Raw genomic sequence first — 27547 nt, forward strand, 5'->3', positions numbered from 1 at the left:
TGTCGATTTTATGTCACTTCTAAACACGCGATCATGGCATCAATTCTCGTTCCGATGGAAACACATAGCATCAGGCTTATGATGTATGTCTGTGTGTTCCGACATGTCCAGAGAAAATGGATATACCCTGTCGTAAGGGAAGGTATGGATCTGACGTGGAATACTGCGATAGCCGCAAAGGGAATGAAAGATTTTGTTTTTTTACTTGGAAAATTATGTCAAGTCATATGATTGGTACAGATATTTCCGTTTCCAGAGCCACAGTCGTCAGGAGGGGCTATTTCCAATACTTCACGCGTTGTGGAAAGTCATCCGATTGAGACTGCAATCGCAATATTTGATTGTAAGTACAGCGATCAAATGTATATTTCGCCAGTTTCCTAGGACGATTCTCTCTGGGGGTGCTAGGCACGCGGTGGCAGTGGCTGCGGCGATAACGAATCACGTTTCTGGCTTGCGGCAGGTGCAGGCCAAATGGAAAGGAGGAGTGGTGTAGAGGAATGTAGCTGGCCTAACCATGTCGCCCTCTATACGGCTGAATAGCGAATTAATAGTTAGTGTTGGACAGCCTCCGCGATTGCGTGTGCACTCCATGGAAATTTGAGAAGATTCAATGTGGACGTCTGTTTGCGCTGGAGCATTATTCCCTCCCACGTAAATTATCCAGTTGACTGCTACTGCACATTTGCCGTCTTTATTTGGTTTAAGAGCGTCAACTGTGGTGTGTTTTGTGTGCATCTACACTACTGGCCACTAAAATTGCTACACCACGAAGATGACGTGCTACAGGCGCGAAATTTAACCAACAGGAAGAAGATGCTGTGATATGCAAATGATTAGCTTTTCAGAACATTCACACAAGTTTGGAGCCGGTGGCGACACCTACAACGTGCTGACATGAGGAAAGTTTCCAACCGATTTCTCATACACAAACAGCAGTTGACCAACGTTGCCTGGTGAACCGTTGTTGTGATGCCTCGTGTAATGAGGATAAATGCGTACCATCACGTTTCCGACTCTGATAAAGGTTGGAATGTAGCCTATCGCGATTGCGGTTTATCGTATCGCGACATTGCTGCTCCCGTTGGTAGAGATCCAATGACTGTTAGCAGAATATGGAATCGGTGGGTTCAAGAGGGGAATACGGAACGCCGTGCTGGATCCCAACGGCCTCGTGTCACTAGCAGTCGAGATGACAGTCATCTTATCCGCACGGCTGTAACGGATCGTGCAGCCACGTCTCGATCTCCGAGTCAACAGATGGGGACGTTTGCAAGACAACAACCATCTGCACGAACAGTTCAACGACGTTTGCAGCGGCTCGGACTATCAGCTCGGAGACGTGGCTGTGGTTACCCTTGACGCTGTATGACAGATAGGAGCGCCTGCGATGGTGTACTCAACGACGAACCTGGGTGCACGAACGGCAAAACGTCATTTTTTCGGATGAATCCAGGTTCTGTTTACAGCATCGTGATGGTCGCATCCGTGTTTGGCGACATCGCGATGGACGCACATTGGAAGCGTGTATTCGTCATCGCCATACTGGCGTATCCCCCGGCGTGATGGTATGGGGTGCCATTGGTTAAACGTCTCGGTCACCTCTTGTTCGCATTGACGGCTCTTTGAACAGTGGACGTTACATTTCACATGTGTTACGATCCGTGGCTCTACCCTTCATTCGATCCCTGCCAGCCGGTCGGAGTGGCCGAGCGGTTCTAGGCGCTACAGTCTGGAACCGCGCGACCGCTACGGTCGCAGTTTCGAATCCTGCCTCGAGCATGGATGTGTATGATGTCCCTAGGTTAGTTAGGTTTAAGTAGTTCTAAGTTCTAGGGGACTGATGACCTCATAAGTTAATTCCCATAGTGCTCAGAACCATTTGAACCATTTTTGATCCCTGCGAAACCCTACATTTCAGGAGGATAATGCACGACCGCATGTTGCAGGTCCTGTACGGGCCTTTCCGTATACAAAAAATACTCGGTTGCTGCCTTGGCCAGCACATTCTCCAGATCTCTCACCAACTGAAAACGTCTGGTCAATGGTGGCCGAGCAACTGGCTCGTCACAATACGCCAGTCACTACTCTTGATGAACCGTGGTATCGTGTTGAAGCTGCATGGGCAGCTGTACCTGTACAAGCCAACCAAGCTCTGTTTGACTCAATGCCCAGGCGTATCAATGCCTTTATTACGGACTGAGATGGTTGTTCTGGGTACTGATTTCTCAGGATCTATGCACCCAAATTGCCTGAAAACGTAGTCACATGTCAGTTCTAGTATAATATATTTGTCCAATGAATACCCATTTATCATCTGCATTTCTTCTTGGTGTAGCAATTTTAATGGCCAGTATTGTAGCAGGCGAAGGACGGGTGAAAGTCACGTTTGCTGGTTCTATAGACATGAGAAACACGTTAGTTGACTTTTTACATTATGAAGATGGCTTGGAATCTGTTATATCACCACCGCCATCGGTATTCGTGAGAGGAATTATCAGTTTTCACTATTTTTTTCAAGTTGTCACGTAAAGGTCTTCGCAGAGTAGATATGTTCTCGTTCTCCACTGCTTACAGCACGTTCCACCTTGCCACACCTCGCTAAGGTTTCAGGTTTCTAGAGAAATAATTTGCATTCTGTAATTTCGGAGCCGGACGAAGTGGTCGTGCGGTTCTAGGCGCTGCAGTCTGGAACCGCGCGACCGCTACGGTCGCAGGTTCGAATCCTTCCTTGGGCATGGATGTGTGCGATGTCCTTAGGTTAGTTAAGTTTAACTAGTTCTAAGTTCTAGGGGACTAATGACCTCAGAAGTTGAGTCCCATAGTGCTCAGAGCCATTTGCCATTTGTAATTTCGGAATTATATTGTGCAAGCGATATTGCTAAGTATCGCGTAAATGGTATGATATTGTGGTAAACTACATGAAAATACATATGTTCTTGTAATCCCGAGTCTGGATGTGGGAGTAAAAAGCAAGCAAAGAAGCAGATGGGGGTCAGAAACAGTAACGCCTTTGTGCGGAGGAGAACTGACCCAGCCTTTGTACAACAATTCGGAGAGTAACCTTGGTCTGCTGAGGGTACTCTGGTCATGCAGTGCGCAAGTGTGGTGTGTGTTCGGAGGCAGATGACTTGGAACCGTTGGCTGCACTGGATGACCATCCAACCTCGCGGGAAATATCTACTGCTGCGAGGAGTATATATGGTGCATGTGCTTATGCTGTCTGTCTTCATGGTATATATACGAGTGGCAGGAAGTAGATAGCTATACTCGGGATGCAGAAATGGTGATTTGGTATGGAGCTAGATAAGAATTGTGTCTGTACTAGGCGCTTGAGTCCGAATCCGTGCGACTGCTACGGTCGCAGGTTCAAATCCTGCCTCGAGCATCCCATAGTGCTCAGAGCCATTTGAACCATTTTTTGTGTGTACTGCATCGATGTGATATGTGGTGATATCGCCGGGTTGGAGATCGATTTCACGCTGAAATATTCAAGCTTTTCTCGGCAGTAGCAGAGTAGTGTAACTGACAAAGTGTCTTTCCATATTTAATGATCTGTAAACCACTTTTGCAGCCTTTAACTGCCAGTGCAATATGGTGGGCAGCACAAAATAGTTTTGCTGCTGAAAGTCTTGTCTCAAGAAAAAAAATTGCAGACAGTGCTCCCATACTGGCAGCAGCAGCAGCAGTTTGGTGGGTAAATTCAGTAAGAGTCAATCAGAATATTCCATTAGTTCACAAGACATTCTTTGTGCTGGGACATACGATGTTTCAGAGATTTCTTCAACAAGATGGGTACATAATGAAGGGTTTTAGCGGTAAAAACAGGATCGAACGTTTACCGTTTTTGAGTTATATGTTGAAAGCAGGACTTTACAATTTCGAGGAAGAGTAACTCATGACAGATGGGCTGTCCCATTATGATTGCTAGGAAGAATACATCCTGTGTTAGTCTGGGATATTTTCATAAACATTTTCTGGAAGCATTGCAACAGATTTCTATGGTGCGTCTAGAGGGAGACTTACATAGACTTGAGACGTCAGTACAACAGTGAAAACCTTTTTGCTATGCCTGCGAGGGTGGGTCACTGGGCAAACATTCCGCTTGGCAATTAGACTGGCGCTGGACCCACAGGTAAAAAGGCGATGTGCCAGCACATCAGTGACAGTGGTTAGGTAAACACATGCATGCCCAGAGGCGTTTCGCATGTGGGACATGTCGATCCAGCACGAGTGCCCGACACATCTGGTCATCATTCCGCGAAGGATTCGAGTTCAGGAAGTGAGGCGTTTTCACAACGAACAATGGCTAGGGTAAACCAACCACTACCAGAATTTGCAGTAGCGACATCCAGAGTAAAATTAACCCTGCAGCCTCGGAAGAATATGGGTCCATTTAAGATTACTGCTTGAGCTATTCCGTTGCCTCCAAGTTTATTTTCGAGGCTTACAATATGTTTGTAGACTGGCATGCGGTGGCGGCGTTGACAATACACACGTCGACGAGGCATAGTGCTTCAATGCTGTTGCAGACAGAGCTCCCAGCGGAATGGTTCCGCTGGCGTGCACTGCCCGCTTATATAGAGAGTGGGTGACCTTGATTACGTAACGCGCTGATAAGGGACTTAGACTCTGCAGGCAGCAGCAGGCGGAAGTTATCCCGTGACTCACCAACTCGCTAGGCGCTCAGCGGGAAGAGCAGCACTATGTGTTCGAATTTTTTCAAACTGTTGCATTCTTGAGCCCCCGGTTCGGGATGTACGTCTAGCGGTTACAGACGTTAAGGATCACACTTTATTAATAATTATAGTACAATGCAATGTCTCCAGTTACTGTTACATTCTCAGCAAGTACACCAAGTACTACAGCGCGCGTTCGGTGTAACACCAGCCCTCTGCTGCCTGCAGAGTTTAAGTCCATTATCAGCGCGTTACGTAAACAAGGGCCCCTGTAGGGAATAGATCTTTATTACATTTTTATATGCAATGAGAGTTTGTGCACTGCATTATTTTGCCAGTTTCACGCGTAGTGAACGTGTCTGTACATCAGCGTCCCCAAATTGTAGAAATAAACAATGCATGCCAAATCCAGCAGTCCAGCATAGACAGTCCTTTTCCCACCAATTCCTAGGAAGAGATGGTCGTTGGATTACTTAGGTTAGTGGAGGTAGCCCAACTGACCTTTTTTCCCGCCGTTATTTCACGTCAAAAGTTTCCCACCTTTTCCTTGAGGAGGTGTGGGGAGGGGAGGAGGGAGTTAGGTTAGTGGAGGTAGCCCAGCTGACCTATTTTCCCGCCAATATTTGAACTTATCACCATTACGACGTTGCTACATCTATCACTGCCATCTTGGATCCACCATCTTGAATAAATTTGGCAACAATGTCACGTACTTCGTCATACTACTTTCGGCTGCTTCATTATGCTCTGAGGAACATTCATATGAGCATCCATGGATCCAGTGGAGCTCATTCAAGGCACCATGATGGCCAAAGACTATCGTACACTGTTTGCAGACTACGAACTCTTGTTCATTTGGATCACATTTGCCAAAGGCAGTGACATTTTTCAGCGAGATAATGCGTTATGCCACGAGATCAGGAATGTGGTGGAGTGGTTAGAGGAACGCATTGCAGAGTTTCAATAGATGTGCTGACCCCCCAAATCACCCGAATTGAACTGGATCAAATACGAACACATACGAAAAGCGATTGCACGTGGTATGAGATCTTATCGTCCCCCTCACAGGGATTTACTGGAATTAGGTAAGTTTTGCGTGTAGATATGGTGCCAGTTCGCTCCAGCGACCTACCAAGGCCTCATTGCTTCCATGAAGTGACGCTGCTGTTATCCATGCGAATGGTGGAAATAATGGTTATTATGCAGGTTGTCATATTGTTCTGGCTGACCTGTGTATGTGCAAATGTGCATCAAAGTCTTTTCCAAATTTTTTATTAAACAAAATAAGGTACATACAGGTAATTACAAACATATATACCGTTTAGCCAGTCTTTGGAAGAATAATACTTTGCTGAAAAACTTGAGTTTGTCTGGCTCTGGACGATAATGCCCAGTAAAGAGCCATGTCTAGGAGGGTGACAGGTGAAGGAAATCAACGCCTTCTATCGCGGAAGGAGGTGAGAATCCCAAAGGCAGAGGAGGTAGAGGCTTTGTCTTCAGATTGAAACTGAAGTTAATCCATATATGGTACCTAGTGTCGAGGCTGTGAAAGGAACAAACGTGTCCTGTCTGTGCTTCAGAAAAGTGCTTGGTAAGGTGGTAAGTTCACCTTTGCAGGACTGTTCTCTATATATCCTATAGAGCTCACAACCTCAGTTGTACTCCCACTACTGCAACTGTAGTAGCTCAATTAATGCTTTGATTTGGGAAGTAGCCATGGAGCACATAATAAACTTAACCCTGCATAGACTCTGGCTGGCACAAATAGGCTATCTGATTCTAGGGAGCCAGCCTCACCATGGAAGGGAGAGACAGAATTCCCGAGTAGCACAGCATCCAGAATGAATCAGACATTAGAGATAAGCCTAAAATGGGATCTTTAAATTAAAAACCATTTACATACCATGACGAAGGCTAGCAAACTAAAACAAGTCCTTGACATAACACTTAAAATTTACAGGCCTACATCACATATAAGATGGCCCTCATCCAGTTCCACAAGACAAGAAATAATATGAAATTCAACAGAAGTTGTGAACAATGGCAAGTGCTTTCAAATTACATTAATGTCGTGATTTTCAAGCAGGACAAAAATCCAAGTTAACAGCACAATGATCTTGATTAAATAATGAAATTTGGCAGCAATATGCAAAAAACTTGAGCTAAACAAAAACCTGTTACATTTGCACCTGTAGGTAGAAATTTATGTGAATAATCGTGTGACAGATGATAGATAAAGGAGAACAGATAGCTCAGAAAGTATCAACAGAACAACTGAATATACAAAATAGAAAATTAAATACAGTCATGAGGAAACAACTGCAGGAGAAAAAACACACACACACACACACACACACACACACACACACACACACACACACACACACACACACCAATCACAAATACACTATTAATGAGACTGAATTTAAAAATGCAGACATTAGGATACCATAATAGAAAAAGAACATATTGTCGTGCAAGGTGATGAAACCAGGATTAATGCAAACTGATAGCAAAACAAGTAAATGGTATCATCAAAAAACAAGGAAAACTCATATAAACAAAAAGAAAGATAACAAAGAAGCACTCACACTTAAGTCAATAAATGAAAACAATCAGGATATGGGAGAATTTCCTACAAAAGTAATACTGCAGTGTTCATGGATAAACAGGAATACATGAATAACAAAAAGAGCTATTACAAAAAAAGTACTGGGGAATGAAAATCTGACTGAAATCTTGAAACAAGAATGAAAAACATATTGAAAGATGTCAAAAACATATAATAACCAGAAAAAACTTTGTACAAAAGGTCCATGAGCACCAGTGCTGAGAACCAGCCAGAAAATACGTAGGGACGATATTCGTGGGAGATCTGTTATAATTTCAAGAATATTCCCACGTTTTGCATTACAGAATTTGACAAGTAAACTAACTACAAAACTAAATAACATATACCATCCTGGAAACACAATGGACAATATAGTTCCTTGACCTCAAAATTACAAAATATAACAGCAGACACAACTTCAAAAAGAATGCAAACTGGGCAGAATACCTCTGAGCAAAACGAACAATCAAGAACAACTAATAATATTCATCAACATAGCACAAAACAATGGATACAACAGAAACATAGTAGACAAACTATGTAATACCATTAAAAGGAAAGTACAGACAGAAGACAGCAGAACTGAAAACAGTACAGATATGCCAACACATAACAATAACATAATGCACTTTCACACCAGAAAACAGGTCCCTCAACACAAAAGGCACATACCACAACCATCTCACTGTGAAGACTAGTAGCATCTTCAAAAAAACATTAAATTAATCAATCTTTAGAGATAAATACAACAATACAAAAGAAAGTAAACACTGTGAAAATAGAGAAAGATAAATTCAACAGTTCAGAACTATATGAATTAATATGTAACAGCTACAACTCTAAATATATTGGGCTGCACAAAGAACATACAAGGGCACTGAAGCCAAATGTAGCCACTCCACATATTCAGAGCATCTAATAAAGGAAAATAACCAACACGCTGGGATAAAAGAGTCACGGCAATCTTTGGTATAAGAGAGATTCAAATGGTTCAAATGACTCTGAGCACTATGGGACTTAACAGCTGAGGTCATCAGTCCCCTAGAACTTAGAACTACTTAAACCTAACTAATCTAAGGACATCACACACATCCATGCCCGAGGCAGGATTCGAACCTGCGACCGTAGCAGTCACGTGGCTCCGGACTGAGCGCCTAGAACCTGTATAAGAGAGAGAGAAAGAGAGAGAGAGAGAGAGAGAGAGAGAGAGAGAGAGCACATGAAGCACAATAAATTGAGGCATGAATGTGACACAAACAAATGTAACTATAAAAAACATAGCCACAGAGTTGCAAACAGCAATAGATCAAATTGGGCTACTCACACTCACTACAGATCTCATATCAAAAATGTATATGTAAATTATTTTCTTTGTATTATAGACCACTGAAGATGCAAAGCATGAATAGCTGAAAAATGATTGGTACACACAAACAGAATTTTTCATATCGAAATGGCAAAGCATGAAAGTCCTGGACGGCATAAAGGAATATGAAACTGGTGTCCTGACATTACCAGAAACAAGATTCAAGGATGGGAACACACTGGAGTCAGAAAAATGTACAATATTAAAGATAACACCATATTATAGGGTTAAGCTACAGGCTTTTATATCTGGCACAGCACTTTTGGTAGACATATACAGCTTGGCTAATGTTACTGAGTGGGAGGGTGAGAAGGAGATGACGACGAAGACAGGAGACAATACCGATACAGAGATAACTGCCAATACACCCACAAACAATTAAAGCAGAACAGACAAAGCGGAAATGAACCAATTCTGGAACACGCTGGATTATGTAGTGACAGAAGGAGACAAAAGAGCAGTAACTGTTCTCTTGGGTGATTTCGGTAAACACTTGGCTACAGACAAGAGGTTCAGAGGCCCTGAAGTAGAATACATGACGCAGTGGAAGTCAGGGTAGTAGGTCTGTGCAAGAGGCTCATGATGTGTGCGATTTGCAAGAGGCTCATGATGTGTGCGATTCTTGAACAGAGTATTCACTGTTAGTAGCTGAAATTTATTGCAGAACTCTATTAGTATTTCTCCTCTCTCAATCTTACTAGCAAGCCCAATGTTCTCCCGTAAACCTTTCGTCTACTCTTTCCCTTACAACTGCATTCCAGTCCCCTGTGACGATTAGATTTTCATCTCCCTTTACCTACTGAATTACCCATTCAATATCGTCATATACATTCTCTACCTCCTCATCCTCCGCTCGAACTTTTGTTGTTGGTGTTGGTTCGCTATCGATTCTGATAAGAACAACCGTATCACTGAACTGTTCACAGTAACTCACTCTCTGTCCTATCTTCCTATTCACAACAAATCGTACTTTCGTTATACCATTTTCAGCTATTGTTGATTTTACCTCATACTCATCTGCACAGGAATCCTTGTCTTCTTTCCATTTAACGTCACTGTCGCCTACTATACCTAACATTCCCTGTTTCAGATGTTAGAGCTTCCCTATCCCGTTCTAACTTCTGACGTTACATAGCCGACACGTAGAACGTTATCCTTTCGTTGGTTACTCAGTCTTTTTCTTGTGGTCGCCTCGCCAATGGCAGTTCCCTCCCGGAGAAGCGAAAGGGGGCTATTCCAGAATCTTTTGCCAAAGTAAAGATTATCATGACATCTTTCTCAGTTACAGACCACAAGTCCTGCGGATACACATTATGTGTCTTTAATTCAGTGGTTTCCATTGCTTTCTTCATCCTCACGCAATTGATCATTGCTGATACTTCCACCTGTAGGTGCAGTTTCCTACCCCAAGGATAGCCGAGTGTCGCCGTCTCTGACAAGACCGTTGGCGGGATGAGGGTGAATTCTTAAGCTGACACTCATCTGCTATTACTGATGATTTTTATTCAAAATTTAAGCACAGAGAGTTCGAACCCTCGACCAAGCTCATTTTGATTTTTAACGAAAGATTGTATCCATAGACCACGGGTACCTCATAATGTATCTTGTAACGAACAGACCTGGAATGAGGTAATTTGTTATAAAGACAGAGATATAACCTCTCCCTATGCTACAGAGTGTTTCCGGTTATAAAATAGGAAAATGGGCGAAAAATACTTAAAACTGGGGAAACTACGAAAAATATGAGAAAATACACAAAAATGAGAGTACTTACATACACGTCTGGGTCTGGACGTGGTCTCTGGTGGTGTCATGTAATACCTGTATTTACAAATACGGCTGTATTGTGTCTTATTAAAGTCGTGTTATAGTTAATTACGGCCGTGAGACATTATCGAGGACATTTCCTGTGTAATGTATCGTACTCATCACATTCTTTTATCTAACATACACAAAATCAGAAGTCGTACTCCATCGTAACATGCCCTATGTGCAGCAGCCTGACATAAAAGAACGTGACGAGCAAGATATGTAATATAGAAAATGAACTTGATAATGGCACACGGCCGAAATTACCTAGCAGCACGAGTTTGATTAACCCCTATCACACAAATGTCCCAAGTTACAAAAGATAAAGATGTGGAGGGTATACATGAACCTCACTGGTCCAGAGGGGAGGAGAGGTGGTTGCCGACATTTTTATGTTACGTGATCTTGGATATAAGTAGCACAATTGCCTGAGTGATTCCCCTGGGTAACTTTGATCAGTTTCCGGTGGTTGCCTGGGGGAAAGTGGGTGGGGGAAGCAAGGAGCCCAAATGTGTAACCCGGTACTGGATTTCTGACGTGACACTGGACGCGATAAGGTCTTTATCAGGGCCCCTACATACACTGGTTCACTACCGTGGGAGACTAAAGTACAGAGGAATGGTGAGACTCTTCTGAAATTCGCTAAAGATGTGGATACTGCGATAATGAATAGCTCAGTACGCAGTAGAGTTGAAGAAAAGTGAGCGACTCTAAAAAGAGCAATCACTGATGCTGGGCAGTCTGATATCGGTACAAGAAAGGTAACTGCGAAGAAACCGTAGGTAACGGAAGAAATACTCCAAATGATCGTCGAAAGGAGGAAGTACGAAAATGATCAGGGCAAGATTGGAATACAGCAATATCAATTCCGTAGGAATGAAATAAATAAGTTCAGGGCAGCAAAGGCGGCATAGTTGCAGGGAAAATGTTACGAAATCGAAAAAGGAATGATCGTTGGGAGGAATGACTCAGCACATAAAAAAGCAAAACAATCTTCGGTAAAACTAAAAGCTAGAGTGCTAACATTAAGAATGAAATGGGAGTTCCATTGTTATGCGCAAAGGAGAGAGCAGATAGGTGCAAAGAGTACATTAAAGGCCTCTATGACGGGGAGGATTTGTCTGATAACTCTGATAGGAAAAGAAATTGGAGTCGATAAGGAAGACATACGGCAGCCAGTATTAGAATTTAAATGTCTATGGAAGACATGGGAAAGCAGAATGGATAGATGATGTCCCACTGTAATTTCTAAAAGCATGGGGGGGAATGATAGCCTGCAGAATATAAGAGAGAGACTTTGGGAAAATATCAGGCACACAATTTCGAACATTCCGAGGGCAGATAGACATGAAAACTATCACATAATCAGCTTAACAACTCATTCATATAAAATGTTGAGGAGAAAAATGTACAGATTAATGGAAAAGAAAATCGAGGGCCTGTTAGATGATGATTACAATGGCTTTAGCAAAGGCAAAGGCGCTAGAGAGGCAGTGAAGTGAAAATGAAGAAGAATTACAAGAAATATTGAATGGGATGAACAGTCTAATGAGTACAGAATGTGGATTGAGAGTAAATCAAAGAAAGACGAAAGTAATGAGAAGTTGAGGAAAGAGAACAGTGATAAACGTAACACCAACATTAGTGGTCGTGAAGTCGATGAAACTGAGGAATTCTGCTACCTTGTAAGCAAAAGAGGCCATTACAGACGAAGGGAGGATGACATAAAAAGCAGACTGGAACAGGCAAAAAGGGCATTTATGGCCAAAAGAACTTCACTGGTATCAAAAATATGTCATAATTTTAGGAAGAAATTTCTGTGAATCTATGTTTGGAGCAGATAATTTTATGGTAGTGAATCGTGGACAGTGGGAACACGAGAGAATCGACGCGTTTGAGATGTGGTGCTCCAGATGATATTGAAAATCATGTGAACTTACAAGATAAGGAATGGAGAGGTTCTCCGCAAAATCAACGAAGAAAGGAACTGAGCCGTAAAAATTGCTGTTTTGAAGAGAGCGCCGCAGCACGTTGTGTGAAGCAGTCGCCCTCCATTTCTGGCTGTGGCGCCGCTGTGGCAATCGAAGCTTTGGTGTCTACCTCTGGTGGGAAAGGTTTCCTGTTCACATGCACATAAGGGGCGCTATGAGCTCGCCAGTTGGTCAGTCTGGGCGAGTCTGGGGTCAGTCTCTCGTCCCCAGCTTGCTAGTCTGTCTATCGTCCGAATTTGTGGCGCAGTGAGAGAACTCAACGAGTGGTCGCCAGGTCGGGGGCTTAGTTCCTGCATCTGAGTCTGCGCGTTAGGCCGCCAGTCTGCTCGAGTTGCTCAGGCAACGGTCATTGGCGGTTGGATCGATCGATGGGTCGGTCGCGCACTGAGACATAAGATGACTTGTCCGCCTTGAGCGTCGGCGCATGTGAGGTCGCCACGTGAGTCCACTGGGCCGCGCCGTATAGCGAGGGGTAGTGACTTCGCGGGCGACATGAGAGCAACAGGAGTCAACCCACGACATTGGTCTGGCCGGGGCGAGCTGCGACGCCATGAGACGGGAGATCGGTGCGCCTTCCTGCGTCCGTTGAAGCGGCTGGCAGCGGACGGTTCGGGAGAGCGTTCTGGGAGTTTGTTAGAAATCGCAGTTTGTTAGAAGTTAAGTGATTGGTGATATGTTGTTTCATTTACTTGTTACATTCTACTTATTTTCTTGGTGAGGTCACCAACCGCTTTGCTTTGGGGTCGTCCCACCATTCTTCTCCGTTTGCCCACCCGTGGAAAGGTGGTTATTTATGAATTGAGTGGTCCGTTTTTTCCCTTGAGGAGTAGGGGCGGGTTAGAGCAACCTGCGGTTCGGGTTGTTCGGTAATCTCCCTATCAATCTGCCGTACGTTAATAGCTGTTTCTGCCATGTATGTCGGATTCAGTGTGTTAACGGATTTATTGCTTGAAGTGCAACGGCCTAATTCCTGAAATATACTTTATCTTGCCTATCATCTTGAGAGGCGGTATACGTGTACTGTAGAGCATGTTTGGCTAACCTTGTATAATTTTATGTAAGATTGTATTTCATGGGCTTTTATTGAAATGGTCATTTTAGTATATAAAGTTGCCACCCTTCCACCGTAAGACTTTTCTTACAAGTTAAAATCAAGTTGCACCTTCGGTGGCAAGTTAATCTTTTAATTTTAGTGTTCTGTACCATTTCCATCCCTTCTACGGGGTCCATAGTTTGTTTGCTTGTGTGAATTGTTAAAACTTTTACTTTAAGGTAATCTGATGTGTTGCAGATTTGCACCTGTGTAGTCTTTGAGAGGTTGTTGTGAGCGGTCGTGACTACAGCCGTAACAAAAGGGAGCGGCAAGGTTCTCAGCCCGAAAGCTCATACCACTCAAAAATTTGTTTCTTTCTGCCTCTGAATAAATTGTAACTTGATATTTAGAGAGTGCTTTCTGCTTATAATTTTAAATCTGTTTCTTAAAAAAAAGGGCTTTTAGGAATAAAATTCCCATCTGTTAAAAGCAATTTGATTTTGATTTCATCAGTTACTCTCTGGCAACTACTTCCACGCTCACATAGTGTGATTCAATGTGTTAATGTTCGTGATGAATCGCTAGTAAATGAAGTAAATTCTTAAGAAAAAGTTTTGGAAGTAAATTGACGGTTCAGGAACAGATGGAAAACATGGACAAGAAAAAAGGACAGGTGGATAGGACATGTATTACGGCGCCAGGGAATAATTTCCATGGTACTAGAGAGAACTGTAGAGAGTAAAAATTGTAGAGGAGACCAGAGACTGGGGTACATCCAGAAAATAACTGAAGACTCACGGTGCAGGTACTCCTCTGAGAAGAAAAGGAATTCACTGTTGGTCGCCACTCGGAAGACTGCTGACGAAAAAAAGAAACTTTTATTTAGCACGCTCAAATGAAAGAGATGCTGGATATGCTCAAGTAGTCAACATTGTAGTAGTTATGCACTGCAGTTCAAACTTATTTTCTGCAGTTTTTTGTGATGTCCAGCGACTCTAAGGCAGCATCTAGCTTTTTAATTAGTATTGCGATGTCTTCGTTTTGCCTGTGTCCTGGGAAAGCAGAAACAAAGAAGGGGGAGGCCAGTACTGCAATGTATCGGTTATTTTAGGGTGATGTCAAGGAAACCGCCAAGCTTAAGAAAATTAATATAGTAAAGTGTAGGATAGGAAAGGCAAAGGTCCCGAGTTCGAGTCTCGGTCGGGCACACAGTTTTAATCTGCCAGGAAGTTTCATATCAGCGCACACTCCGCTGCAGAGTGAAAATCTTATTCTGGAAAGTGTAGGATAGTTTCTATGACTGTTGCTCGTGATGACTTCATGAGAAACTGGGGAGCAGTTTCAAAAATTTTTACACCAATACGGTCACCAGAATATATTAAACTTTTAATTAATGCCGTACTAAGAGAGAAGTAGAGGGTCCCAAACAGTAAAAGCCATCACGGCAAAAGATAAAGTACTAACGAGAAGCTATTGGTAATTGAGTACAGTTGATCTTATTGACAGAAACAGATGCACAACTCAGTATTACATTACTCACAAGGGAACCTCCCCATCGCACCCCCCTCAGATTTAGTTATAAGTTGGCACAGTGGTTAGGCCTTGATAAATTGAGATCAATTGAGAAAACAGGAAGAAGTTGTGTGGAACTGTGAAAAAATAAGCAAAATATACAAACTGAGTAGTCCATGGGCGACATAGGCAACATCATGGACATTGTGAGCTCAGGAGCGCCGTGGTCCCGTGGTAGCGTGAGCAGCTACAGAAGACTTGGTTCAAGTCTTCCCTCGAGTGAAAATTTTACATTCTTTATTTTTGCATAGTTATTATCTGTCCGTTCGTTCATTGATGTCTCTGTTCACTGTAATAAGTTTAGTGTCTGTGTTTTGCGACCGCATCGCAAAACCGTGTGATTAATAGACGAAAGGACGTGCCTCTCCAATGGGAACCGAAAACATTTGATCGCAAGGTCATAGGGCAACCGATTCCTCCACAGGAAAACACATCTGATATATTCTATACGACACTGGTGACGGCATGTGCGTCACATGACAGGAATATGTTGTCGACCCACCTAACTTGTACACTTGGTGAATGGGTAAAAAGATTCTTCTACCTTGCCCGATTTAGGTTTTCTTGTGGATGTGATAATCACTCCCAAAAAAGTGATGAAAACATAAGAGTTTGTCACGTAAACTGAAAATAAAAAATTAAACTTTTCACTCGATCGAAGATTTGAACCAAGGACCTTTCGTTCCGCAAGCTACTCATGTTACCATGAGACCACGGCGCTCCTGCGGCCCCAGTGTCCTTGATGTTGCATATCCTCCCATGAGCTACTCAGTTTGTATATTTTGCTTATTTTTTCACAGTTCCACACAACTTCTTCCTGTTTTCTGAATTGATCTGTGTTCAGTTTTTCAAGGCCTATCCACTGTGCCAACTTATAACTAAATCTGAAGGGGGTGCGATGGGGAGGTTCCTTTGTCAGTAGGCAGAAGATACGGAATACTCTAGATAGAAATGTCGAGAATGGATGTTGAAATGGGAGCGTTTAGATCCAGCATTGCACTTAGACCACACAGTAACTGAATCACGTCTACATCTACAACTAATTTACATGTTAATGAGATTTAAATCATACTCACGAAATGAGATCGCATAGGATAGGAAGTACGTTTGTCTCAGATGTTGTTTTGACCTCCACGTCTGTCTGGATGGTTTGGTAACACGCTGGACATACGACGGTGCACGACTCAGGCCCCAGCGTCAGTGGCACCTTCATCCTGCCGCCTGCACAGGGAATACAGAAGTCACTCTGTGGTCTCCCAAAACTGACATAAAAGGCAGTCCAAGGGCATAGTAAACATAATTTCATCCTACACTCATGCTCATAAATTAAGGATAATGCTGATATATGGTCAAACAAAGATCTGGTGGGCGGTTTGCGGGTTAAAACACCTAGGGGTATGACTATGCGGTGCATCTGACCTGTGGTCGTCGCACGGTGGCGCTGGCAGCGGTCCACATACACAGAGGTGTGTTGATGCATGTCAGAGAACGTTGCAACGAGTAAGTGTGCAGACGCTTTCAGACGTGCTAATGGTGACTATGTTGAAAATGGCTCAAAGAACACATATTGATGGCGTTTTGACGGGTAGGATACTACGGCGACTGGAGGCTGGTCAAACATAGCAGGTCATAGCAAGGGCCCTCCGTGTGCCACAAAGTGTGATCTCAAGATTATGGCAACGGTTGCAGCAGACAGGAAACGTGTACTGGCGCTACAATATAGGACGTCCACAGTGTACAACACCACAAGAAGACCGATATCTCACCATCAGTGAGCGCAGACGGCCATGGAGCAGTGCAGGTAGCCTTGCTCGGGACCTTAACGCAGCCACTGGAAACGTTGTCTCCGGACACACAGTCTGCAGACGACTGAGCAGCCATGGTTTATTTGCCCGCGAAAGGCAAGGGCCCGAAATCGAGTCTCGGTCCGGCACACAGTTTTAAACTGCCAGGAAGTTTAATATCAGCGCACACTCCGCTGCAGAGTGAAAGTTTCATTCTGAAGATTAGTTCGTCATCTCAGTTACTGCTCATTGAAAGTCTTTACATTGAGGGGACCAAGGCTTTGAAATATAAGGGCACAGGTCATCACATATACGAATCTCGCAACACGTACATTATTCACCAGAGCCGATGGCTTTGAGTGGTAGTCAAAGAATTACAGTTCTTGTGATAATCCAAAGAAATTCAGAACGAAAGATATGCATTACACAGAATTTTTAACATAATGTGACAATAGCATTGGGAATGAGTAACGTGCATCTTTTTACGTTAGAATACCAAACAGATTTGGCCTAATAGCGACAAATACAGAGTTGCTCAGTCGTACCGGGTATTAGAGGATCTTCTGCAGTGGCGTTTCCAGTTGGTGCCTCACTGTATGGCTTTCTAACTGGATCCCCTGCCGCATCATAACCAGTTGCTGTTGTGTCCGTTGATGCTGCCTGCGGCATACTGTCCTCTGATTTTCCCATTCTGAAACAAAAGTTTGCTTACGAACCCACTGTGATATTTAACAGTTGCTCACTTCACAGTTACAACACCACTGAAAATAGCGACACTTGAAAACGAATTGCAGAAACAAACTTAGTATGGTATTACCAAAGAAATAGTGCTGGAGCCAGCATGAGTTAGGAATATGTGGTTTGGGCTGGTGTTAAATGCAGGTATGTGCTACAGCGACGCAGTCTTATATTACTGCCACCACATTACTAAAGGCAGCTACAGTGAGTTTGGGAGATTCTGTGACTGAACGGTTGTTTCTGTACGAAGTGCTAAATATACACATGAGGGCCGACACCTATTCATACACAGTTCAAGATCATGTGCCACACCAATACGTATATTTAGAAAGGAACATATCTGTGATAACACTTTATGGTTCAATTGGCTCTTAACATCAGAGGTCATCAGTCCCCTAGACTTAGAAATACTTTAACCTAACTAACCAAAGGACATCACACACATCCATCCCCGAGGCAGCATTCGAACCTGCGACCGTAGCAGTAGTGCGGTTCCGGACTGAAGTGCCTAGAACTGCTCGACTACCGCGGCCGGCTTACCACTACATGGCACAAAACATCTATAGCAGTAGGCGCCTGTCGCATGGTTTATTACGACCATACGTAGAGGCAGTTTACGTTATTCAATTCGTGTTCTTAATCACATCAGACTCCTCAACGCGTCATTCTCAGTCTGACCTGATCTGAATCTGATGTTTCCGGTCTAAAATTGTTCAGCCATCATCAACTGTGCCAAATAACAAAAAAGAATATCCCTCATATATTGTACCGTAATTTAGCTACTTGAATAGAGGCGAGTGAATAATGATATATACGTCTCAGGGCACATGCTAACGGCAGAAGTTGGACCTCCACAACTTCAAAAACGGTTCAAATGGCTCTGAGCACAATGGGACTTAACTGCTGAGGTCATCAGTCCCCTAGATCTTAGAACTACTACTTAAACCTAACTAACCTAAGGACATCACACACATCCATGCCCGAGGCAGGATTCGAACCTGCAACCGTAGCGGTGGTGTGGTTCCAGACTGCAGCGCCTAGAACCGCTCGGCCACCCCGGCCGGCTGCAGAACTTCGATGAAATTTTATTGTGATGTGTTTATGATGACAATAACATAAGAGATTGTGGGTAGTCACAAACCCGGATCCTCAAGTCATAGTACGCAGCAAATGCGAACGCGGTGCTTGCAAGTCTCTTCCGTATTATTGTATTCTTCACTGCACGTCGTCACGTTGGATGATGTGGAGGTCAGCCTCGTTCTCCTACACCTTGTAATGGTACTTGAATTACGCAACCATTACGGCACCTCACCTGAACCTCTCGATACCAGCTATATTCTACGGTGTTTCTGCAAAGTAGTTAACGTATTTATGAGACAACATTCAGATTTGATTTCATCTTTGATACATTGATATGTTTATATTGCAATGATCTTATGTGTATTATTTCTTTTGTTACTATGACCTTTGACGTAGTTGTAACTCTGATGTTTGGGCGCGTAAGCGATTATTAGTTAGTTGTTGAGTTGTTAGACAGTCGGACCTGGAGAAAGTCAAGTCTTGGACGTCATGTTGGAAAGACGCTTAAAGTAGTCAGCTTATAAAATGTGGACTTTAACAGTGACTGTGAGGAAGATGTTTTCAAGTATGTTTTGTATTGTGAAGTGATGTTAGTGTGTCACGTGATATTGCAATTAAAAGGAAGTGTAACTTAATTTCGGAGTGCTGCTTTTTTTTTTGTTTTTACATCACCATTGCCCAGCAAAAGTTTAATCTTGAAGAGTGTTTTGTGAAACCCATCTATATAACTTTTGAATATAGCAGAATTAAAACCTAGGCCTCTTTGCATCCGAGCTTGGAATCATAATCACCTGGATTTTCAAATATTGAGCCATGATAATACGAGACCAGCGTGGGAAACACAAAAAGATGAGTGCCTACTTTTTTCATTATTACATGAAATTACATTATTAACTGTGCTCTAATAACACCTGCCACATAATAACGTAGTTGTTGCCCGAAAATGCAGTATTTAGCAGCGTGAGCAACACCACAATCGTTATTAAAATTTTGACCTTTGTTGTGGTAAGGTTGTTAGAACCTGCGCACCATATCAGTTATCCACCACTAGATTATTACACAACGTAAGAGTAGGGTTGTTTTCTACTCCACCAGTATTAACGCTTTGTCTGTCAAGTTCAATACTGAATAAATATTTGTCAGAAAAATAGCACTATTTGATTAACTACATTACATCGTAAGAATAGCTTGCACAGCCTCAGTTTCAAATAAATGGCATCACTGTAGCATTGCTTCTTGTACTCGCACACTGGTATCTAAGTAGTCATATGCACTGTACGTTGGATGCTTCTGGGATCTCAGCTCTTACGTGTAAGCATTTACCCAGTGGCACTCATGTAGATCTCAAATGGTTTAAATGGCTCTGAACACTATGGGACTCAACATCTGAGGTCATCAGTCCCCTAGAACTTAGAACTACTTAAACATAACTAACCTAAGGACGTCACACACATCCATGACCGAGGCAGGATTCGAACCTGCGACCGTAGCGGTCGCGCTGTTCCAGACTGAAGCGCCTATAATCGCTCGGCCACCCCATCTGGCCACGTAGATTTGTAGCAAAATGCTATAATGTGGTGGCTTATAGCCATTTCACTAACTAAATGAATTGATTATATAAATTTTATTTATTTAAGTTAACGGTTTAAATATATTTAAATTTTGCACTAAATCGTTTAACATTATAAGGAAAGAAATAAGATGAAGACAACAAAGGCGCAGGTATCAGACCCGAGCTAATGAACTTGGCGGTTGGTGCACTTGACCACTGGTCTATGGGACTCATACGTGATCGGCTGCTAGAAGATCCTACACACTCCATTTGGAGATCTTTAGAGAACTTATGTGGTATTGATCGTGCTGACCCTTACACTGCTGCGGACGAGTTACTACCATATCTCACTGAATATAAAAGTTTCGAGTGTTAATCATATTATTTGCGTATTATCATCTGTAAATACCTCGTTTCGATATCTTGAACCGTTTATGAAATATGACGATTGTTTAACCACATGATTCCCGATGTACAGGGATGGAAATGCACAGTCGACTGTCGGGCATAAAGCCCAATAGCTGGAGAACGAAATGAGATGCCGCTCTGTTCTCAGTGTTAAATAAAATTTCGATATCTTATCTGAATTCCATACACAGCAATGTGTACGCTAAATTCAACCATAAGAAAAGATTACACAATGCGTTTTCACCTCTGTAAAGCCTTGAAAATTTCTTGCAATACTCCACTTAATCTTACGCAGCACAGTAACTATACTCCGTTCATCATAAGAGTAACCGTGATGCAAACGCCGGCCGCGTTGGTCTCGCGGTTCTAGGCGCGCAGTCCGGAACCGCGCGACTGCTACGGTCGCAGGTTCGAATCCTGCCTCGGGCATGGATGTGTGTGATGTCCTTAGGTTAGTTAGGTTTAAGTAGTTCTAAGTTCTAGGGGACTGATGACCACAGCTGTTAAGTCCCATAGTGCTCAGAGCCATTTGAACCTGATGCAAACAATCACAAACGCGGTGATTGGTCAGAAGCCATAGTACACTTACACTGGTGTTGTTACGCTCTTGGAAGTAGGTCCTACTTATTAGGTATGTTTTTACTAAGTTACGTTAAATGCAACTTTAAGAATTCAAATGTATTAACAGCCATCAACGTTTTTCTTAATCACGCTTCAGCTATGTGGTTTTTATTTCAAAAATCGTGTACAGTCACAGCCTCTGCACTGTTATGTTCCGGTTGTCGCACTGTTAATATGCATATGAAAATGGATGAGTTTGCTTCCTGTTCCGCAGTGAAACAGGAATGTGAAACACGGTTAAAAAGTGCAGAGAAATACGTTGTTCTCAATGTTTTTCAGAAATTTATTGAGATAATCTACTTTGAAGTTTTCTGACGGACTGTGTTACATGAAGTTGACACATTAATGCGGATCATGTGTACAGCAGAAATGGTAACGTAGTTGACTGACAACAGTCTGCAATTTTTGATTCGCTGGTTCAAATTTCGCCAGCGTTACTTGTTTTCCTCCTTCAACTTGAAATACCTACCGCTCGCAATTATAAAATTCATCATCATTTTTTATAAATAATGCACATCTTCTTGTTTCTAATTACATTCCTATTTTCATTTCAAACATCAATTCTTAATTTTCTGCATTTTATGAAAGGCTGTTAACAAACGTTGCTTGACTTAATATTACGTAACAGTTTCATTTTTTAAGGCAAAGAGGCCTATGTCCGTTGTTTTATACCATTTATGTACGTAAGTATCGTAGAAACATGAAAAACAATCATTTTCACAGTATCGAGCACACCACAAAAATGCTACATTTCTACATTTGCCACTATACCGTTACAACACGAACACAACAGAACTTACAGGGGGCCACGTTAACGGATTTGGCGCGAGAAATAACAAGACAGTTAAGCTGCCATACGTACTGTAAGTAACGCACGCAGCTTTTCCAAATGTCACTGCCGAACGCTGGCGGAATATAGAAAGACACATCATAAGAGAAGAGGAGAAAATGCGGCGCCTGTTTGGCTTCGTGGATTCTGTTGTTGATCGACTCGTTAAACGTAGCAGATGACAGTTCCAGAACTGAACTGTATTTCTCAGATTTGGATAACGAAAGAGATAAGAGATTACAGACGGCTGACTGTAATTAGTACCTTCAGTGGCTTCAGTATTCAACATTAGGGTGAAATCCCTGCACTATACTTTTGCATCACACATAGCTCGCTCAGCAGAATTACCCTGTATTTAAGTTAGGAATACTATTGGAATACTATGTCAGGTGAGAACGAGAGCATGTTATGCTTTCCGTCTGGTCACCTAAGAAGCGCTCTGTAGTGCTGGAGTTTCGCCGAATATTATTTCATTCTCTTTAAAAATTAAGTGACATTTGAAACTACAGTGTTTCTTTGTTCGTCTCTTCTTACCTCTGAACTGCAACTACTCACATAACTGCAGTTTTTTTTGGGTTATTTTTGCTCGTAGCGGACGTCACATGACGTGCCATAAAGTTCGTTGTTGATCGCTTCACTCAGTTTCTTAATTACAGAGGGCAGCCAAATCTCTGACCGAAATCGCTGAGCCGGTCGGTGCGGCCGAGCGGTTCTAGGCGCTTCAGTCGAACCACGCGGCCGCTACGTCGCAGGTTCGAATCCTGCCTCTGGCATGGGTGTGTGTGATGTCCTTAGGTTAGTTAGGTTTAAGTAGTTGTAAGTTCTAGGGGACTGATGACCTCAGATGGTAAGTCCCATAGTGCTCAGAGCCATTTTCGAACTCGCTGAACTACCTTGACGGTTATGGACCGCTGCCCAGCCAGCTGGTGTTGTCCAAGTCTAATGCGCCGGTAAAATTGTTGTCTCGCATTATCGCCCAGTCTATGTGCATGTAGCACAGCATAAAACGTATCCTTACGATCGTACTTGGTTGTACTGGTCACAGCTTGGCTTTCGCACCACGTGAGACGAAATCCAATGAGATTCAAGTAAACGCGGAAGAATACATGGCGTAACAGTTTACATCTGGTTTATTCTTATGATGAGCAGTGTATGACGGATAACAAAAAGAAATGCAGTCATTTATCGTGCGAAGATATCGTACTGCAAGATGTGCAAAAATAAAGTTCTTTCGCTCAATAGAACACCACCTCCCGGTTGGGTGAGCAGTAAGTGACAACAAAGTTGCTGTCAGCACGAAATGTGAGTAACATGTTTGTAGCAGTCCTAGGTTTAAGTTTTATAGTTAATAATTTAACATTAAGAGGACTAAAAAAAAAGGAAAAACAAAAATAATAGCAGTGGGAATCTAACTCGACCTGTCAAATTGTCATTTGCTGTACTTAGCCACTGGCCTATGCTATCGACATATCAGCTAAGCCACTAAAATCCCTTATACTTTATACTTGCACAATACTGTACATCCAACGTTCAAAGAAATGTATTCATTGGTGCTGTGAGCAACATAGCACCCTCAATGCCAGAAAGGATGATGTCACATGAGAGCATACGCAGTCGGAAACAGAATGCTGTATCCCCTCTCTGAGGCCATCGTAGCACGGTGACTGTAATTTCAGCTCTCGATACTGGACTCTATTTGTCACGGAGAGAGCGCTACAAAACTTGTTTTTGTCCGTGTTATTTGAATACCATCATGCATTCGAAGCGATCTGGTGAAATTTAGGTGTGATTACCAGCTCGCATTCAAAGAGGAATAGCATAATTTTAGTGCAATTTAAGGTTTGCAGTCAAAGAGAAATGGCATGATTTAGTGTGACATTTACAGTGTGCTGTAGCACATTTGCAAATTATCACCGGCTGCTACTGCATTTACCCGCAAGTAAATAATAAGCTGTATAGCATTACAAATAAAACAGCTTTTGCGCCAGCAACTTATTTATTTTACCACTACGCGTTTCGATGGTTCTCACCATCATCTTTAGGTGGAGAGTTGTTTATTTACATGGCTGGTGTTGGGGAAGAGTACAAACGTATTTTCACAGTCGCAGACCAAGGGCAGTGTAGGTTATTTTGCGTCTTTTGCTAATGATAAAAACTGTTGTTTCAGAAAAGGCACTTTAGAGGTTAAAAACATGAATTTCTGACAGTGAATTGTACTTACAGGGACGGTAGAGATATTAAACGTCTGCATACTGTTGTCTGACGTATGTCCCCTCCAATGAAAATCACATTTCCACTGTCGTTCCAAAGAAGCTGTACATGTTACAGATATGTTTATTTACATTGGATACGTTTTTCTTTTTCAAATATATGTGTGGGCTACATTAGAATACTCACGTTCGGAATTCAGTTACAATTATGTTCATAACTATGTTTTCCTCTTGTTTTAAAATGTGTTAATGGTCTGCTCTTGGATAAAGATATGCGCAGACTTCTATTATTATATTAATTTCTTGTATATAAAAATGTTACAACAAATCATACATATATATTGTAGGTTGAACTTATTGAGGGATGAAAGAGAATGACAACATTAATTACTGTGCGCTGAAGCTGTAAATTATGAGATTGCTTTAAGTATTTAGTCAGAGCTTTTGAGAAAGTTGATTGAGCCTGTTTCACTATTATCATTGAGTAGTTGTTCCCAAGATTTTTTCTGTGTGTATAGATTTCTAGTTCTTGATATAGAGACATTCTGTGTCCTTTGTTCAGTGTAAGTAGTATTTCAAGGTTACTTTCTACTTTGTCAATGGATGTCCTGAATCTTTTGTATGGGAGGCTATCGGAGATTTGTGTGGTGTGTTGCATCAGACGGCGTTGACGTGTTCTTTGAATCTGACGTGAAACTTACGGCCTATTTGACCTATGTACTGAGCTGGGCATTCACCACGTGTAATTTTATATATACCAGAGGACGAAAATTTATCTTGACTGTTTTTTAAATTGTGAAGAAGTCCTTGGTATGTTTTACTGTTTGTTTGGAATGCAATTCATATTTTGTGTCACTTCAAGATATTTTCTGTGAGATGTTACTGAGGAAAGGGATACATGTTATTGGTGTATTTTCTTGGTTCTTGGTGGTTATTTTGTTCACTTTTTTATTTCAAATGGCTCTGAGCACTATGGGACTTAACAGCTGTGGTCATCAGTCCCCTACAACTTGAAACTACTTAAACCTAACTAACCTAAGGACATCACACACATCCATGCCCGAGGCAGGATTCGAACCTGCGACCGTAGCAGTCGCGCGCCTAGAACCGCGAGACCACCGCGGCCGGCCTTTTTTATTTGTTAACTACATTGTCTACTAGCGTGGGGTTATAGCCGTTAGCTACATCTGTGATTTGTATTTCATTCTGCAGGCTCTCTTCACTCAGTGAAATTTTTAGAGCTCTATTGATCATTGAACTGACGCTGCTAATTTGTGCATGTTGGGGTGGCAGGAGGAAGCATCTATGTTTATGTCTGTGGCGGTTGGTTTCCTGTAAATTTGGAAGACATATTTGTTATCTTGTTGCAGATGCTTAAATCGAGGAAGTTAATGTTGTTATTTATTTCTTGTTCACAGATGAATTTAATATTCTTATGCATGTCTAGGACATTATCTTTGTATTCCCCACCAATGATCAAAAATGTATCGACTGCATATCTTCTGCAGAGCTGAACGTTTTGAATGCATGTTGTCTTTTTTTGTGAAAGGGTGGTGGAGGAATATTTCAGCTATAGTTCCTGATATGCTGGCACCCGTAGCTAGCCTATTTGTTTGTTTGTAGATTTTTTCATTGAAAAAGAAGTAATTATATTTCAGTTCCAGTTCCAGGAGGTTAATGAATTCTGTGATTTTTGCTGGGGAGAGCTTATTGTAATTTATTAGGTTTTGTTTAAGAACAGCTAAAGTATCATGAATGGGATGTTAGTATGCAGGTTTGTTACATTTAGAGAGATCATTTGGCGTTTGTTAATACCGTGTACGTCTTTGAGATCGCTGGCAAATGAGAGGCTATTTCTTACTGAGAAGTTATTTTCAAACATAAAGGTATCCTGTAAGATCTTGTTGAGTTTCTGCAGAATTTTATACCCAGGGTGGTGTGCAGCGGAGAGGACAGGCAACTGGCAGCCTTACCGGACTGGTAAGCACAATTGACTGTCACAGATTCATTTTTATTAAACTTCTAAAGTGCCATTTTCTAAATCAACAATTTTATTGTTAGCAAGGACGCAAAACAACTTAAATTGCCCTTGATCTGCGACTGTGCAAAGACGTCTGTACTATTCACCAACACCAGCCATGTAAATAAACAATTCTCCACCTGAAGCTAGTGGTGTGAACATTCGAAACGCGTAGTAGCAAAGTAAACAAGTGACTGACGCAGAAACTGTTTTATTTGTATTGATCAACAGCCGTAGCCCTCATAGTCCCGTCCCGTGTGGACGAAATATTCAGCTGTCTAGCATTATCTTTCTCCTTATCCTACAGTATTTCATAGCACCACTAGTAGTTTCTTTTCCTAGTCGTAGTACACTACATTGTAGTTTGTGCAGTCAGACATTTTACCAGTCAGACATGCCCTCTTATGACACACTAGTATTGTGAACTATTCGTGAATTATTATAATCCTCAAACCATGTTGTTTGGTCCTTTGAACAAACCAATTATCACCATGCTTAAATGATAAAATTTAATACAAAATAATGTAGTTTTTTAAGTCAAAATACATTTTTTATAATTCTAAATAGCTCGGCATCCCGCAAATACTGAACTCATTGATCCTCAAATCGTTAACCTTTTATGAAGGAAGAAATAATAAATGAAGACCTTATGATAGAAAATCTGTACGGAAACAAACTTTTAAATTTAGGGAATCATTTAACAGAAACTCAATATAATGATGTAAGTTGCACAATTGCTTTATGAGATGTTTTGCCATTTAGTTCTAATATAATAAGACTTTTGTCTTACAAGGGTTTTTGTTAACTTTGTTACACCTTACACGTTTCGGCGTTAAGTCATTTTAAAAGGATCAAATATTTAACATACAATGTCTTATGGACCAAACAGTATCAAAATTGAATCTACCCAACAATGTTAAGCGATGCAAGTGCAAAGCCTGTATCTGCATGTCACAACATTAAGAGCGACAAGACGCTGTATTTATATACGTTGGACAGATTCATGTTTGCTATATGTTGCTCAGTAAGACACTGTGTTACATATTTAAACCTTTGAGGATGACGTAACACTGGAACGCGTAAGGTGTAACAAAGTTAGTGATGGGTTATACTCAGAGATGGACTGCGCCATGGTAGCAGCAATCGCCAGGAGCTGGTGTCGAAACCCGCATCACTTATTTGAGCAGACGAGTAACGACACCCGAGGATTAAAATGGGTACCCATTTAAACGAATAGAAAAACA

General features: G+C 42.0%; 1 protein-coding gene across 3 annotated transcripts in view; it reads right to left on the reverse strand.

The window, feature by feature from the left end:
* Positions 1-27547, reverse strand: part of LOC124787883 (lipopolysaccharide-induced tumor necrosis factor-alpha factor homolog) — a 142759-nt gene that overhangs the window by 73949 nt on the left and 41263 nt on the right. For all 3 annotated transcript variants that reach the window (XM_047254877.1, XM_047254863.1, XM_047254868.1), the window contains 2 exons: positions 17391-17536; positions 16138-16282 (listed from right to left, as the gene is read on the reverse strand). In XM_047254877.1, coding sequence (XP_047110833.1) covers positions 16138-16282; positions 17391-17535 — 290 coding nt within the window. In that variant the 5' untranslated portion in view covers position 17536. The remainder of the gene's footprint in view (positions 1-16137; positions 16283-17390; positions 17537-27547) is intronic.

This window comes from Schistocerca piceifrons, chromosome 1 (genome assembly GCF_021461385.2).
Source record: "Schistocerca piceifrons isolate TAMUIC-IGC-003096 chromosome 1, iqSchPice1.1, whole genome shotgun sequence".
NCBI classification, from domain to species: Eukaryota; Metazoa; Arthropoda; class Insecta; order Orthoptera; family Acrididae; genus Schistocerca; species Schistocerca piceifrons.